Genomic DNA, 17,001 nt, shown 5'->3' with positions numbered 1-17,001 from the left:
TAGCACCCAAATCACACAAAGCATATCATTCATGATCTTTAATTTTAATTTTAATAGTAGGTTCCCACTCATCATAAAGTTTTCTTGGGATAGAAACTTCCAACTCAAGTTTTTCTTCATAAGATTGCATTAAATCATCAACGATATGTTTAGTAAAAGCTTTATTTCGACTATAAGCATGAGGAGAATTTAGCACGAATTGCAACCAGGAAATACAATCTATCAAAGAGAAATTATCATAATTAAATTCCTTGAAATCCAAGATAGTGGGTTCATTGATATCTAAAGTTTTGACCTCTTCAATCCCACTTTTACCAATTTTTGCATCAAGATCTAAAAACTCCGAATTTGTGGGACGCCTTCTAACTAAAGTTGACTCATCTCCAGTCCCATAATTATCAAGATACATATTGCAAAACAAAGATTTAATAGAGGACACATCAATAACTTTTAGATCTTCATCTTTATTCTCGTAAAAATTAGAAGAACACGCTTTCACAAAGCAATCTTTCTTAGCATGCATCCTAGCGGTTCTTTCTTTGCACTCATCAATGGAAATTCTCATAGCTTTGAGAGACTCATTGATATCATGCTTAGGTGGAATAGATCTAAGTTTCAAAGAATCAACTTCAAAGCGGGAAAGGTCCGATACAAAGGAAAGGGTTGCGAGGCTTAACGATTTAGAATATAGCTGTTGAGGTGGCACCTTTTTCCCGGGGCAGGGGTATATGCCCGTAGCTTTCTTCTGTCACTTCTTTCAGAAATTATATCAACGTTCCTAGCCAATTCATCAACCTTAAGCAATTTTTCTTCAAGCAAAGCGTTGAAATTCTTTTGCGAACTATAAAATCCTTAACACTAGTCTCAAATCCAGAGGGCATCTTATTAAAATTTCCATAAGAATTGTTGTAGGAATTACCATAATTATTAGAGGAATTACTAGGGAACGGCCTAGGATTAAAGTTTCCTCTATACGCGTTGTTACCAAAATTATTCCTACCAACAAAATTCACATCCATAGATTCATTATTATTCTCAATAAAAGTAGACAAAGGCATATCATAAGGATTAGAAGAAACACTTTTAGTAGCAAATAATTTCATAAGTTCATCCATCTTTCCACTCAAAACATTAATTTCTTCTATCGCATGCACTTTTTTATTAGTAGATCTTTCGGTGTGCCATTGAGAATAATTAACCATAATATTATCTAAGAGTTTAGTAGCTTCCTCTAAAGTGATTTCCATAAAAGTACCTCCCGCGGCCGAATCTAAAAGGTTTCTAGAAGCAAAATTCAATCTGGCATAATTTTTTTGTATAATCATCCAAAGATTCAAACCATGTGTAGGGCAATTACGTATCATTAATTTCATTCTCTCCCAAGCTTGTGCAATCTGTTCATGATCAAGTTGCTTAAAATTCATAATATCGTTTCTAAGAGAGATGATCTTAGCAGGAGGAAAATACTTAGAGATAAAAGCATCTTTGCACTTATTCCAAGAATCAATACTATTTTTAGGCAAAGACGAAAACCAAGTTTTAGCACGATCTCTAAGAGAAAACGGAAATTGTTTCAACTTAACAATATCATTGTCCACATCTTTCTTCTTTTGCATATCACACAAATCAACGAAGCTATTAGATGGGTAGCGGCATCTTCACTAGGAAGGCCGGCGAATTGATCTTTCATGACAAGATTCAACAAAGCAGCATTAATTTCACAAGATTCAGCTTCGGTAAGAGGAGCAATCGGAGTGCTAAGAAAATCATTGTCGTTGGTATTGGCAAAGTCACACAATTTAGTATTGTCTTGAGCCATCGTGACAAGCAAGCAATCCAACACACAAGCAAACAAGAAGCAAGCGAAAAAAAGAGGCGAACGGAAAGAGAGGGCGAATAAAACGGCAAGGGTGAAGTGGGGGAGAGGAAAATGAGAGGCAAATGGCAAATAATGTAATGTGAGGGATAAGAGTTTGTGATGGGTACTTGGTATGTCTTGACTTGTGCGTAGACTCCCCGGCAACGGCGCCAGAAATGGCTCCTTGTCAGGAGTCAAATCTTGACTTGACTTGGTGTAGGCCTCCCCGGCAACGGCGCCAGAAATCCTTCTTGCTACCTCTTGAGCACTGCGTTGGTTTCCCCTTGAAGAGGAAAGAGTGATGCAGTAAATTAGCGTAAGTATTTCCCTCAGTTTTTGAGAACCAAGGTATCAATCCAGTAGGAGACCATGCTCGAGTCCCACGCACCTACACAAACAAATAAGAACCTCGCAACCAACGCGATAAAGGGGTTGTCAATCCCTTCACGGTCACTTACGAGAGTGAGATCTGATAGATATGGTAAGATAATATTTTTGGTATTTTTATGATAAAGAGAAATAAAGATGCAAAGTAAAATAAACGGCAATAGAAATAGCTAAGTGTTGGAAGATTAATATGATGGAGAATAGACCCGGGGGCCATAGGTTTCACTAGTGGATTCTCTCAAGAGCATAAGTATTACGGTGGGTAAACGAATTACTGTCGAGCAATTGATAGAACTGAGCATAGTTATGAGAATATCTAGGTATGATCATGTATATAGGCATAACGTCCGTGACAAGTAGACCGAAACGATTTTGCATCTACTACTATTACTCCACACATCGACCGCTATCCAGCATGCATCTAGAGTATTAAGTTCATAAGAACAGAGTAATGCTTTAAGCAAGATGACATGATGTAGAGGGATAAACTCATGCAATATGATATAAACCCCATCTTTTTATCCTCGATGGCAACAATACAATATGTGCCTTGCTGCCCCTGCTGTCACTGGGAAAGGACACCGCAAGATTGAACTCAAAGCTAAGAACTTCTCCCATTGCAAGAAAGATCAATCTAGTAGGCCAAACCAAACTGATAATTCGAAGAGACTTGCAAAGATAACCAATCATACATAAAAGAATTCATAGGAGATTCAAATATTGTTCATAGATAAACTTGATCATAAACCCACAATTCATCGGATCTCGGCAAACACACCGCAAAAGAAGAGTTACATCAAATAGATCTCCAAGAGAATCGAGGAGAACTTTGTATTGAGATCCAAAGAGAGAGGGAGAAGAAGCCATCTAGCTAATAACTATGGACCCGAAGGTCTGGGGTAAACTACTCACACATCATCGGAGAGGCTATGGTGTTGATGTAGAAGCCCTCCTTGATCAATGCCCCTCCGGCGGAGCGCCGGAAAAGGCCCCAAGATGGGATCTCACGGGTACAGAAGGTTGCGGCGGTGGAAATAGGGTTTTGGCTCCGTATATGATGTTTCCAGGGTATATGGGTATATATAGGAGGAAGAAGTACGTCGGTGGAGCAACGAGGAGCCCACGAGGGTGGAGGGCGCGCCCCCTACCTCGTGGCTTCCTCGTTTGTTGCTTGACGTCCACTCCAAGTCCTCTGGATCACGTTTGTTCCGAAAATCACGTTCCCGAAGGTTTCATTCTGTTTGGACTCCATTTGATATTCTTTTTCTGTGAAACCCTGAAATAGGCAAAAAAACAGCAATTTGGGCTGGGCCTCCGGTTAATAGGTTAGTCCCAAAAATAATATAAAAGTGCATAAATAAGCCCATTAAACATCCAAAACAGAATATATAATAGCATGGAACAATCAAAAATTATAGATACGTTGGAGACGTATCAGTGGCTTCATCCTCGGTATGGTGGCTCCACTGAACTTTGCAAAACTTGATAACCATGTTGCGTGTAACTCGGCTGGCAAACTCGAGAATCTTGACTGATTTCTCCTCGTAGGTGAGATCACTATCCAAATTAATTGCTTCCAGGGGTACTATATCTCTCAGAGGAATATCGGCCATATCTGCATGGCATTTCTTCAGCTGGGAAACGTGAAACACATCATGAGCTCCTGACAGTCCTTCGGGTAACTCCAACTTGTAGGCAACCTCTCCCATGCATTCCAAAACACGGTACGGTCTTACAAATCTCGGGGCTAACTTTCCCTTAACTCCCAAACGTTTAACTCCTCGTAGAGGTGACACTCGCAGATATGCTCTGTCTCCGATTTCATAGACTACCTCCTTGCGTTTTGAGTCTGCATAACTCTTCTGTCTGGACTGAGCTACCTTCAGTCTATCTCGAATCAGCTTAACCTTCTCTTCTGACTCTTTAATCAAATCCGGTCCAAATAACCGACGGTCTCCAACTTCATCCCACATCAACGGTGTTCGACATCTTCTTCCATACAAGGCTTCGAACGGTGCCATCTTCAAACTGGCCTGGTAGCTGTTGTTGTACGAGAATTCCGCGTAGGGCAAATTGTCATCCCAACTAGATCCATAATCTAGCGCATAAGCTCTCAACATGTCCTTCAGAATCTGATTGACTCTCTCGGTCTATCCATCTGTCTGCGGATGAAAGGTTGTACTGAACTCTAGCCTGGTACCCAAAGTCTGGTGCAGTTGGTGCCAAAAATTTGAAGTAAACTGTGTTCCTCTATCTGATACGATGGTCCTCGGAACTCCATGCAGACATACGATCCTGGTCATATATATCTTGGCCAACTTTGCACTGGTATAGGTGGTTTTCACTGGGATAAAGTGAGCTACTTTGGTCAAGCGATCCACTACTACCCAGATAGAGTCATATCCCGATCGGGTCCTGGGTAATCCGGTGATGAAATCCATGCCAAGCTTGTCCCACTTCCATTCGGGTATCGGCATAGGCTACAGTAATCCTACTGGCTTCTGATGTTCTGCCTTCACTCTCTGACATACATCACATATGGCTACATACTCGGCAATGTCCTTCTTCATTCCAGTCTACCAGAAATGTTCCTTCAAATCCAAGTACATCTTAGTGTTTCCGGGGTGTATCGAGTATGGCGAGTCATGTGCTTCCTGTAGTATCAACTTCCTGATCTCGGCATTATTGGGCACATAAACACGGTCCTCAAACCACAAAGTGTCGTGTTCATCCTCACAAAAACCTTTGGCTTTTCCTTCACTCATCTTCTCCTTTATCTCAGCAATTTCTTTGTCATCCTTCTGAGCTTCTCGAATCTTTCCCAGTAATGTTGATTGAACCTCCAATGTTGCAACAAAACCTCTAGGAACTATCTTCAAACGAAGCTCCCTGAGATCTTCTGCTAACTCCTTTGGCAATCCTCCATTTACGAGGGTATTGACATAACTCTTCCGGCTCAAAGCGTCTGCTACGACATTGGCCTTGCCTGGATGATAGTGTAACTTCATATCATAATCCTTTATGAGCTCCAACCATCTCCTCTGCCTGAGGTTTAGCTCCTTCTAAGTGAAAATATTCTCTTGTGATCCGTGTATACATCACAACGGTTTCCAATGAGAAAATGTCTCCAGGTCTTGAGCGCATGCACTACAGCTGCTAACTCCAAATCATGCGTGGCATAATTCAACTCGTGCGGTCGAAGTTGACATGAGGCATATGAAACAACTCTTCCGTCTTGCATAAGTACTCCTCCAAGTCCTAAGCGAGAGGCGTCGCAATACACTTGGAAATCCTTGCGTATATCCGGCAGAATCAGCACTGGGGCTGTAGTCAAACATTTTTTCAACTCCTGAAAACTTGCTTCGCATTCTTCAGTCCAATGGAACTTGGTGTCCTTCTTCAACAATGCCGTCATAGGCTTCGCAATCTTGGAGAAATTCTCAATGAATCTCCGATAGTATCCCGCGAGTCCAAGAAAACTGCGGATCTCTCCAACTGAGGTGGGCGCCAACCACTCAGTGACTGACTGAACCTTGGTAGGATCCACTGCTATACCTTCTCCTGATGTAACATGTCCAATAAATCCAACTTCCTTCAACCAAAACTCACATTTGCTGAACTTGGCATATAACTGATGTTCCCTGAGCTTCTCAAGAACCAAACGCAAATGTTCCTTGTGTTCCTCCTCGTTCTTCGAGTACACCAAGATATCATCAATGAACACCACGACAAACTTATCCAAGAATTCCATGAACACCTTATTCATCATACTCATGAAATAGGCAGGGGCGTTAGTCAATCCAAATGACATAACCGTATACTCATATAGCCCATACCTTGTGGTGAAAGTTGTCTTAGGTATATCCTTTTCTCGGATCTTCAGCTGGTGGTACCCTGATCGCAGATTGATTTTGGAGAATACTTTAGCTCCTTGGAGCTGGTCAAACAAATCATTGATCATCGGCAGTGGGTACTTGTTCTTGATTGTCACCTCATTCAATGCATGGTAATCAACAACCATTCTTAAGAATCCATCCTTCTTCTCGACCAAGAGCACTGGGCTCCCCATGGTGATGAACTTCGTCGAATGTAACCTTTCTCCAATAACTCCTTAATCTGCTTCTTGATCTCTTCCAGATCATTCGCGGGCATCCAGTATGGTCTCTTCAATATCGGTCCGGTGCCTGGCAATAGTTCTATCAAAAACTCAATGTCCCGATCTGGCGGCATGCCTGGTAGCTCCTCTGGAAATACACCTGGGTAATCCTTCACTACAGGCACTTCCTCTTGAACAACTCCCGACAGAAAATTTACTTGGGTCCTCCTAGGCGCATGCCTAGATACATACTTGATCCTTTTTCCCTCCGGGGTGGTGAGTAAAATTGACTTACTGGCGCAATCGATGTTTCCCCATACATCGATAGCCAATCCATGCCCAGTATCACATCCAATCCTTGTGACTCCAAAATTACCAGGTCTGAGGGGAAAACATGGCTTCCAATGGTCAATGGCATCTGAAAACATCCTTGACTTCCATATACTCCGCTCCTGGTGAGCTTACTAACATAGGTGCCTAAGTACTTTGGTGGGCAACTTATATTTATCCACGAATCCCCTTGAAATGTATGAATGTGATGCACCAACATTAAAAAGAACAATTGCAGTAAATGACTTAACCAAAAACTTACCGACAACTGCATCAGGCTGCTCTTCAACCTCCTCCATGTTCACGTGGTTCACTTGTCCCCTGTTGAAAGGGTTGGGTTTCTTCCCAGAGCTTCCATTGCCATTCCCATTCTTCGCTTCAGGGCACTCAGTGGCATAGTGTCCAGTCTTCCCGCACTTGAAACAAGTAATGTGACTTAGGTCCTTCTTGGCGGGTGTGGCTGGATTGGAGCGGTTCTGATTACTGCTTGCTCCATTCCCATTCCCATTCTTGGGGCCATTGTGATTATGCGATCTTCCTCCATTGTGAGTGTGGCCTCCATGGTTATGGGTATATCCTCCCGAGTTCGGGGTGAAACGGGGCTTGTGCTGAGCTCCAGAATTGTATTTTCCTTGTCCATACTTCCTCTTGCAGCTTTCAATCTACTGCTGCTTCCCTTCAATCATAAGAGCTTTGTCTACCAGCTCCTGGTAGTTGTTAAATGTTGCCACCATCAACTGCATGCTCATCTCATCATTCAACCCTTCCATAAACTTCTCCTGCTTCGTGGCATCTGTGGCCACATCATCAGGGGCATAGCGAGATAGTTTACTAAACTCATCTACGTACTGAGCCACAGTACGATTTCCCTGGCGCAAGTTGCGAAACTCACGCTTCTTCATGCTCATAGCTCCAGTTGAGACATGGGCGGTGCGAAATGCTTGCTGAAACTAATCCCAAGTGATATTGGCTATAGGAAAAGTGGCTGTATAATTCTCCCACCATGAAGCGGCTGGTCCATCCAATTGATGTGCGGCAAAACGCACCTTCTCAGCATCTGTGCAACCTGCGGTGGTCAACTCCCTTCCAATATGGCGTAGCCAGTCATCAGCAACTATTGGCTCGGTGCTACTGGAAAACACCGGTGGCTGCAACATCAGAAAACGGTCTAAGTTGTCAACTGGTGGTGGTGGAGGGTTGTTGTTGTTGTTGCCTTGGCGCTGGACTAATATCTGCATCAAGGCATTCTACTGCTGGATCAACTGGGTGATCTCTGGTGGGAAGAAAAATCTGGTATGACGTCTCGGAGGCATCTGATGGGTTTAGAGGGGAGAGGTTAGAATAGAATGAGGTCTAGGGAGAAAACACTACCCATATGCGCATGGGACAAACACAATCATATCACACCAAATCAATTCAAGCAAGGGCATATAATCGGTCTAGAACTATCGTAACAAAAGTGCTCGGACTACTACTATATACATGGGGGAAAACTACTATTCATATGGTGGTCATCTAGAAACTTTGATCGGTGGAAGACTCCATGATATCCACTCCAGCTTCGTCTTCATAGTCATCATCACTACCATCAGGGTCGGAGTCGGTGTCGTCGATGATGATGTAGTCTTCAGAACGAATTTCCTTGGGTTCGTCGTCTTCTCCTCTTGGCGCGGGGTCTCCCATGAAAACTCCTAGCTTCCTTGTCAGGTCGTCATTCTTCTCCACAAGTATCGTGATTTCCTCCTCGTATCCGTCGCGAGTAGACTTGAGTTCCTCTTCTAGCTCATGTTCTTGGTCATCGCCTTCTTCAAATCTATCATGCCTGCGCACATCTGATTCTCCTATCGACGAATGTGCTGGTTTAACTCCTGGATGAAAGCTGCAATGGACTTGTCCCTCCTAGTGCTGATCATCTCCCATTGCTCATCTCGGCGCCCACATATCTGGTAGATAGTGTCCTTCAGCTCCTGTTTGTAGACTTCTCCAATTCGTCCCATAGTAATGTGGGCTGCCATGCTCTTGCCTAGACTCCAGGTGGGTGCATCAAAGGAAAACTCTATGGGCTCAGTGACTGGCGTGAATGTCCTCCCTGGAACTTGAACTCGAATCATCCAGCGCTCCTCTTCTGGTAAAGTGGCGGTGTAGGTCCCGGTGAAGCTGGGTATTCCGATGTTCAGGTACCTAGTGACTTCCTTCAAGTGTCGTCCAAAGGGTGTGTCTTCATCCGGTTGAGCAAACTTGTTCCTTGAGTCCACCATCCTAAAGAGTAGAAAATGGAGAGGAGTCAGAAATGAGTAGAGAAGAGTGACCTATGGCTCATCTTAGTGGTCGTGTCCTATAATCAACGTGTGCTCTGATACCATCTTGTAGCGATCCGACCTCATACGGTCAAATCTCTGTGTTCAATGTCATCCCTGGATCGGTAACGCTGACACACACAGTACTCGAAGGATTTATAACAGAATAGCAATCACACACTTATTACATCGAATGTCTCAAAAGACAACTTATTACAATAGATATGGCTTAAGATCATCAAAATACGATAACAGCGGAAGGCTTGGAAGATAAAGTGAGTCCATCAACTCCAACGACATAGCTGAGTGCATGACAAACGACCTAGCGCACCTTACTCTTCGTCTGAAAAGTCTGCAACATGATATGTTGCAGCCCGAAACGGGTCAGCACATGGAATATGCTGGCAATTTAACACAGTAAAGCAATGAACAGATAAATGCTATCACTACATGCATATATGGCTGGTGGAGGCTCTATGGTTATAATGTTTTGCCAAAAAGCCAATTTTTCCGTACAACAAAGGAATAGATTTTATTTAACTATCATGGTGGTTGAAACATCATTGAGAAGGTTCCTTCAACTCAATCCCAATTAAAGTAATCATTATCATCCCAACAAATTAATTTAGAGTGATGAGATCAAATCAATAATTCATGTACCAGATACTCAAGATGTCCATAACCGGGGACACGGCTAACCATGATTAGTTTATACACTCTGCAGAGGTTTGCGCACTTTTCCCCACAAGACTCGATCTCCTCCGTTGGATTTCTCGCACTACATGGTGTTTGAGAAACGGATGACCGAGACACAGTCTTTTAGAAGCACTAACTCTTTACTCTGGGCAGACAGTTACACCTACTTTCCCTCTACATCTTCTAGCCTACCACTGAAAGAGGTCATGCAACATACTCAACTATGCTAGAGCTCATAATAGCTTGTGGCTGCACATGGAAGTTTCTAGCATGAACAATCTTATGATCCCTTTGAGCCTGGGTGGCGGACCGTAGGATGATCACACGGGTACTCTGGGATATCCTAGGACAACACTGGATTCTCCAGGTGCCCACAAGCAATCCACCCAGATGTGTATTAAAGTTGCCACCTTAAGTTGAACCATTAATTAACAAACTCACATCTGTCATGGATACTCTCAAACCCAAACCACGTCTACGAGCATAGCATGGCAATATAAGCGTAACGTAGAAGTAACTCCCAAGGGTTTGATAATAAAACAGGTAATAGGTTCTACCTCATCATCTACTTCCGAGACCCACATGTTAAGAGGTCCTACTCATGCAATGTGTGAGGGTTGAAACAAATGCATAAAAACTGGGTAATAAAGGGGTATGATCAATGTGTTACTTGCCTTGCTGACGATCCGCAAAACCTAGTGACTCGTAGTAGCACGCTTCACACTCCGGGTATCGCAAACAAACAATAACATACATAAGCAATCAAACAGATGCATGGGTAAAACTCAAACAAGAAGATCTAACCAGAAAGTTCAACTGAAGAACTCCGGTTTGCAGAAAGAATCAAATCAAACGGAGCAACGAAACTCAAACTACGAAAGAAACAAGATCCGTTTACTAATCTGGACTAAAGTCAGATTTTAAAGTACCAAAATCTTGTTCAAGTTGGTTAAACGGAAAGAGGGCTTCGAGACGAAGATCTAGGCGCTTGTTTCACCTGATTTGGATAAACGAGCGAAAAGATAAACTAAAACGAAGATCAGGGCAGAAATCGCGATCGGAAATAATCGCGGAAAAACCCTGAAAAAATAAAACGAGACGAACAGGCTAACGAACGAACGTTCGCTGTCTGCAGCTAACTAACGACCAGCATTCGTTAAAACGAACGAACGGACGAACGTCCGCTAAATAACTAAACCGAGAAAACCGGACCGATTCTAATAAAAAACGAATCTAGGGTTTTATAAAAAAACGAACGGTTCTATCGTTTAGCCGGAAAAGACCGACGGCAGTAGATCCGGCGAGCGGCGGCTCCGGCGGGGCTTCCGGCGGGGCGGGGCGGTGGTGAAGCGGCGCGGGGCGGCGTGGGGCGGCGCAGCGGCGCGGCGGCAGTGGAGTAGCGGTGGCGGCGGCAGAAGTTGGCGGCGGAGTAGCGCAACAGCGGCGACAGAAGGCGGCGGCGCGGCGGCTTCGGCTGCGGGGCGGGGCGGTAGTGTGGGGCAAGGGGGGCGGCGGCGGCGGTATTTATGAGGGGAGGGGAGTAAGGATGGCAATTTTACCCACAGGTACGGGTACCTATGGGTACCGTACCCGCATGGGCAGGGTATGGGCACACTTTTATACCCATGGGTAGTACCCATACCCTACCCATTAAGTCATGGGTAGGGAACGGGTATAGCCTTGTACCCACGGGTATATCCGTACCCTGCCCGATTGTGAACCAATGTTAAGTTATCGTCAATTAATCGTTAACTTGTCATGTGACTTCTGAGTATGTTGTACTCATGTACCTATTATTGAGCTGAGATAATTGATTTTTTTGTCAACTATGCGATCAATGAGTGTAAAAATATGAACAACTCGTGTACTATTTGTTCTACCCGCCGAGTATCAAATGGGTATGGGTACCCGTCGAGTATGGGTACGGGTAAAGTTTCATGCCCATGGGTACGGGTATGGGTAGAATTTTGTACCCGCTAACTATATGGGTGTGGGTATGGTATTGCTCTACCCTGCCCATACCCTACCCATTGCCATCCTTAGAGGGGAGTGGTGGCGTGGGGCAAGGGGGGCGGCGGCGGCGGTATTTATGAGGGGTGGGGGTGGCGTGGGGGAGGGGCAAGGCGGCGGGGCGAGGCGGAGTCGGCCACAGCGCAGCCGCGTACGGGCGGCGGACTCCCGCTCGGGGTCGGGGTGACGCAGCGCGTGGGCCGGCTGGGCTTTCGGCCCAGTCGGTCCGAAGCAACCCTTTTTTTTTAACTGATTTTGCCAGAAAAAATCCTAGAAAGTAAAAATAAAAATCTAAAAATACCAAAACAAATTTTTGCCATCTAAATAGAATATTTAGAACAAAGTGAACATTTAATTGGCCTAAAATGCAATTTTAAATTATTCATTTTTTTCTAATTCAAATAAAATTGCAATAAAATTCAAATAAAATTATTTATTTGGTTTTGGTATTTTTCTTCCAATATTCCATTTATTTTGGAGAAGTCATATTATCTCCTCTCATATATTTTAATATGGAATATTTTCAGAGAGAAAAATAATTAAAACCAAAGTGATCCTTGTTTCGATATTTGATAAAATTCAAATATGAAAAACGTGAAATCCCCAACTCTCTCCGTGGGTCCTTGAGTTGCTTAGAATTTCGAGGATCGCAAAACAAAATGCAATAAAATATGATATGCATGAATGACCTATGTATAACATTCCAAATTAAAAATTTGAGATGTTACATAGATCTATTGAGCGTTAGTGACTAATTGGCAGCACGAAACTTTAAGAACTAAATGCAATGGTAGATTCAGAAAAAATGATTTTTCAAAACATATTCTGAAATTTGTGAACAATTATTGAAGATTTTGAACATCTTTTGAAATTGCAAACATTTTTGAAATTACTGTACGTTTTTTGAAATTGCGAATAATTTTTGAAAACATCAAGTATTTTTGTAATCCCGAATATTTTCTAAAGAGTGATCAATTATTGTAATTCCAAACAATTTTTGAAAATGCAAACATTTTTAAAATTCTCAATTTTTATAAAGCGCAAACATTTTTTAATTATTTGAAAAATAATTGAGACTTGAACATTTTTTGAAATACTGAATAATTTTTTAAAAAAAATCCTGAAGAATAGAGGGAAAAAAACAAAAACAACAAAACCAGATCTAAACTGGACCGGAACCTTCTAGAATATATAGCTAATTGGCCAGGCCCATCTCCTGCTCTGTCCCTCCTTTCCTGTGTGATTGGTCCACAAATCGCCACAGCGAGGGGTAAATAGGACACACACATTCATCTAGCCATCGATCGATATTGACTTGAAAGAAATCAATCGGTAGTGCCTTGGTTCCGAAAAATGTCAGTGCGTATACGTTATAAGAATAGCCAAAGTTATACTTTTAAAACGTCTCAATGTCTAAAACGCCAACTTTTCAAGACCACAGGAAGTAGTTGTCCCTTTTTTTGTTAGCTTATAGGCATTTTATTCAGATATAGCGTGTGCCTGTATCCTAAGAAAGAGGTGCTCTAGGCGGAAAATACATTGGTGATCTCGGGTGCCAGCGCACCATATATATGCAAAAAACATAGTAATTCAAAAATTCAAAAAATTTCAATTTTTTTTGGAATCAAACATGATCATGTATTGTACTCGTATAAAAACTTTTGTCAGAGAATGACTTTCATTGCATCCTAGCTCAAAGATTAAAAAAAAAGCTATATACAAGTACTGTACACACTATATTGTTGTCATAAATTTGTCATTTTTACCCCGAAGTCAATAAGGAATAATTTCTTGTCCAAACATTTAATAGGAGCACAATACCTGATCATGTTTGCTTTAAAAAAGATTCTATTTTTTTGAATTACTAATTTTTTTGGCGCACATAGGGTGCGAGGGTACCCGAGAGCACCAAGTTCCCATCCCCAAGCGATCTAGTCTAGTAGAATGAAAATATTAAACTCAACATAATAAAGATGTTTTAACTAAAAGGTACTCCCTTGATCGTTTAGATCACTAATATAGTGATCTAAATGATCTCTTATTTCTTTACGGATGGAATACCAGGAAAGGTGGAATATTGGCCTAGGTTGATGCGCAATGACACAACGATAGCGCCACCCAACCCAAGATCAAATGATCTTGTGATGCATGGGTACATAGTCTTACTTGGACACTTCCTAGTCAATAAGATCTTTTCGTGTCTTTTATAACTGAAGTACTGAACAAAGATCCCCGCAAGAAAAAAAAACAAAGACTGAACAAAGGTAGCGATCATGCATACTATGTCTTTCACTAATAACTCCTCAATCAAATTATTCTTACATCACCAACGAAGATAAGAAAAGCAAGCAAAGCATTAAGCATCACTACGTATATATGAGACGGCATGGCATGCATCATCAAACGGCAAGCAAACACATAAAGGCATAGCGGAGGACACGCGCGCGCGCATCCGGGAAACTGCATGAAAACATGCACGACACGTGCATGCATATATGGACTTATTTAGCCACCGACGACCACCAGCTGGGGCGGCCGGCCGGTAGCCTAGCCTCCTAGTAGTGGCAGGCGTAGTTGGCCTTCTTCAACATGGCGGCCTGCGCGGCGGCGGCGAACTCGGAGGTGAGCCCGACGGCGACGCACTCCTTGACCTGGTAGGCGGTGTAGGCGAACTTCTCCTTCTTGGCGGCGATGGCGTTGATGTAGGCGGCGGCGCCCTCGCGCAGCAGGTCGCCGTAGCAGTCGGTCCGGGTGTTGCACAGCGCGTCCTGCAGGGTATGGATCTTGCTGCCGAAGAAGGAGTGGCACACCTCTCCGAGGGAGCCCAGGATGCTGCCCAGGCTGCCGATGCAGTCGATGATCTTCTCCGGGTGGCCCTTCCAGTAGCTGCGCACACACGTCCAGATGCAGAGTTACAGTTAGAACAGATTGTTTTTTGAGCTTTGAATCTGCGATCCTTTGATTGATATTTAGCAGATTATTATCTAGCGGCAGGTTTGCCTTACTCGCAGGATCCGCTGTGGCTGGGGGTCGACGGTGTTGGCATCGGTGTGTAACCGCCGCCTCCTCCTCCGTAGCCACCGCCGCCGCCTCCTCCATAGCCACCCCCGCCGCCGCTGCCACCTCCTCCGTAGCCACCACCACCTCCGGAGCCCCCACCGCCACCTCCGTAGCCGCCGCCGCCGTCTGTTGAGATCGACAGATACACGGCGTGCCTCATGATCAGCAAAAGTACGTGGCAGCAGTATTATATATGCAACAAGGTAAACACACGGGACTGTGAGATCTGGAACTAATACATACACTTCTGATCAGCCAAGTGGTTTCCGTCAAGGCTCCTGGTGGCATAGCTCTGAGAGGCTATGCCCACCAAGAGAGCGGTGACCAGAAGCATCTTGGAGCCCATCCTTCCGAAGAACTCCTCGAAGTGGTAGAGACAAAGAGGACTGTGGCAGTGTCAGTGGTACTTGAGTGGGTGCCTTTGGACACTGAACCTGCAGGTATAAATACACAAGCGCGCATCACCTACCGTTGATTTGCCGGTGAGCATGCATGGACCGTGTGACCTAGCCACGGGTCGAGGGTAGTTAGCCACCACCCGCCATCAATGCCTCGGTTCATCCATCCAGCTCAGTGCCATGGCGATCTCTTAGCCTGGCCTCACGGCTAGTGCACGTGTTGAATCCATGGATTAATTGTGTGCTTAAACTTTCTTATACTAGCTATAGCTAGCATATCGTTATACGGTTTGAGGCTGGAGAAATGCGTAAGTAATTGGAACTCAAGTATGATAGCTGCTAGTTCTTTTTTTTTTTGAGGGATTGATACTCTAGTTGCCAGTTGGAGATGGACTTGCCGAAGAGGCGGTGTGCATCGACTGTTCGGTGCAGGTTAGTCTGCAGATCGGTCGTAGCTTTCGTGTGAGAAAGGATGACATGCCACTATCATCACTAAACGGGTGTCGTTCCAACCAGATTAAATTGGATTCGGCGCTTGCCACCTACTCTCCCGCTATTTCATGGAGTGCGCCCTTAATGTTTTGGTCCTTAGGAAGTTGCGACGTCGCAGTACGTGGACGTGGACATTCAGATCATATATGTGCTGTCCTTCAGGTCCAAGTTGGATGGTCCTCCAGCGGATATATTAGAAATATAAGTCAGAAATTAAGATGGATTGCATGATCTACAAAATTAATAACAACAAAAATATGGATTGATTTTACTATATATGTGTCACCTGACTTGTTATGCGGTGAATCAATTTCTCTCGTGTTTTCTGTTTGTTGCAGATTGCAGTGAAAAGATTCATCTTCGGCCTACTTAGTTCGATTTGATCACTGCAGCTGCCAGTAATCTTAATAATGAAAGCTCTTTGCGCAATTATGCTTTCATAATGCCAAGTTGTACCAGAGCAATTATGCAGGTTTCCTGTCAGGTATTACGCTGTAATCCAGCAGCAGAGCAGAGTAGCGAAATTGCCGCTGCCTTTTCTATTTTGCAGAGTAGCGAAATTGCCGCTGTTAAGGAGTGGAGTTGCATCGTCAATTTTGTTTAAAGAAAAAAACTAGGAAGAATTTGTTCACTGCAATTAACTCAATCCATCTTACACACGAAAAGATGGTTTTCCACATATTAATCATTTCTTGGCGACAGGTCACTTTCGGGTAAAATCATACTGCGCGAAGAGACTTCCACTAGAGGTCTTCATATACAATTTAGGCTTCAAGACGGTTGTTACTACCATCAGCTCATTGCGACGGCTAACGGCAGTATGACACTGGCGGCGCATAAATACTAGTGATGACATGATGTGATCTACACTTAATTTAGTAAGTCGACGAGAGAGGGAGAGAGCCGGCTCTAGGCCTAGGCCGGGCGACCGCCTAGCGCAGACCTGGGAGGGTCCGAGGAGACCCTACATATTGTATATGGACGACGATAATGTCCATACGTGTGGGTGTTAAGGGGTCTGGCCACACGTTTTGTGTGGTGTCTAAAAGAATCAACTCACACGCCTATGCATGGGCAAAACAAATAATGCCCACACGCCTCTTTTTTTGCCTCGCGGTCCCTCCCACATGCCTACGTGTGGGCAAAATAGATAACGCCCACACGCCGGTACTTAGGCCTCCTATCTCATGGTCTCGCACGCTCCGTGTGACAGTCACCACACGTCCCGGCAGTTGCCATGGTCTGGACCCTCTTCCATGTTCGTTTAACTGCAGTTGCCATGTTGTTGAACTACAATTGCCATGTCGGACAACTACAATTGCCATGGTTGCTCAACTGCAGTTGCCATCTCAGGTCAAAGTGCCAGATGCCATTTTT

General features: G+C 43.8%; 1 protein-coding gene across 1 annotated transcript; it reads right to left on the bottom strand.

Annotated features, from left to right (window-relative positions):
• Positions 1 to 13,939: 13,939 nt before the first annotated feature.
• LOC109779428 (protodermal factor 1) lies at positions 13,940 to 15,177 on the bottom strand. Its single transcript, XM_020338048.4, has 3 exons — positions 14,978 to 15,177; positions 14,680 to 14,860; positions 13,940 to 14,560 (listed from the first exon to the last, which is right to left on the bottom strand). Exons 1-3 carry the CDS (start codon positions 15,078 to 15,080, stop codon positions 14,230 to 14,232), a joined length of 615 nt encoding a protein of 204 aa, XP_020193637.1. The 5' UTR covers positions 15,081 to 15,177; the 3' UTR covers positions 13,940 to 14,229.
• Positions 15,178 to 17,001: the final 1,824 nt, after the last annotated feature.

Source organism: Aegilops tauschii, chromosome 7 (assembly GCF_002575655.3).
Source record: "Aegilops tauschii subsp. strangulata cultivar AL8/78 chromosome 7, Aet v6.0, whole genome shotgun sequence".
Taxonomy (NCBI): Eukaryota; Viridiplantae; Streptophyta; class Magnoliopsida; order Poales; family Poaceae; genus Aegilops; species Aegilops tauschii.
Note: the sequence above shows the minus strand (reverse complement) of the source record. Positions and strands in the feature narration are given on the sequence as shown.

Bases quoted from the DNA above. Each gene is read 5' to 3' on its own strand.
- LOC109779428 (XM_020338048.4), bottom strand. From the start codon at position 15,080: ATGGGCTCCAAGATGCTTCTGGTCACCGCTCTCTTGGTGGGCATAGCC. The intron at 14,861-14,977 runs GTATGTATTAGT...CGATCTCAACAG, and splicing joins CCACTTGGCTGATCAGAAGT to ACGGCGGCGGCGGCTACGGA. The intron at 14,561-14,679 runs GTAAGGCAAACC...GTGTGTGCGCAG, and splicing joins AGCCACAGCGGATCCTGCGA to CTACTGGAAGGGCCACCCGG.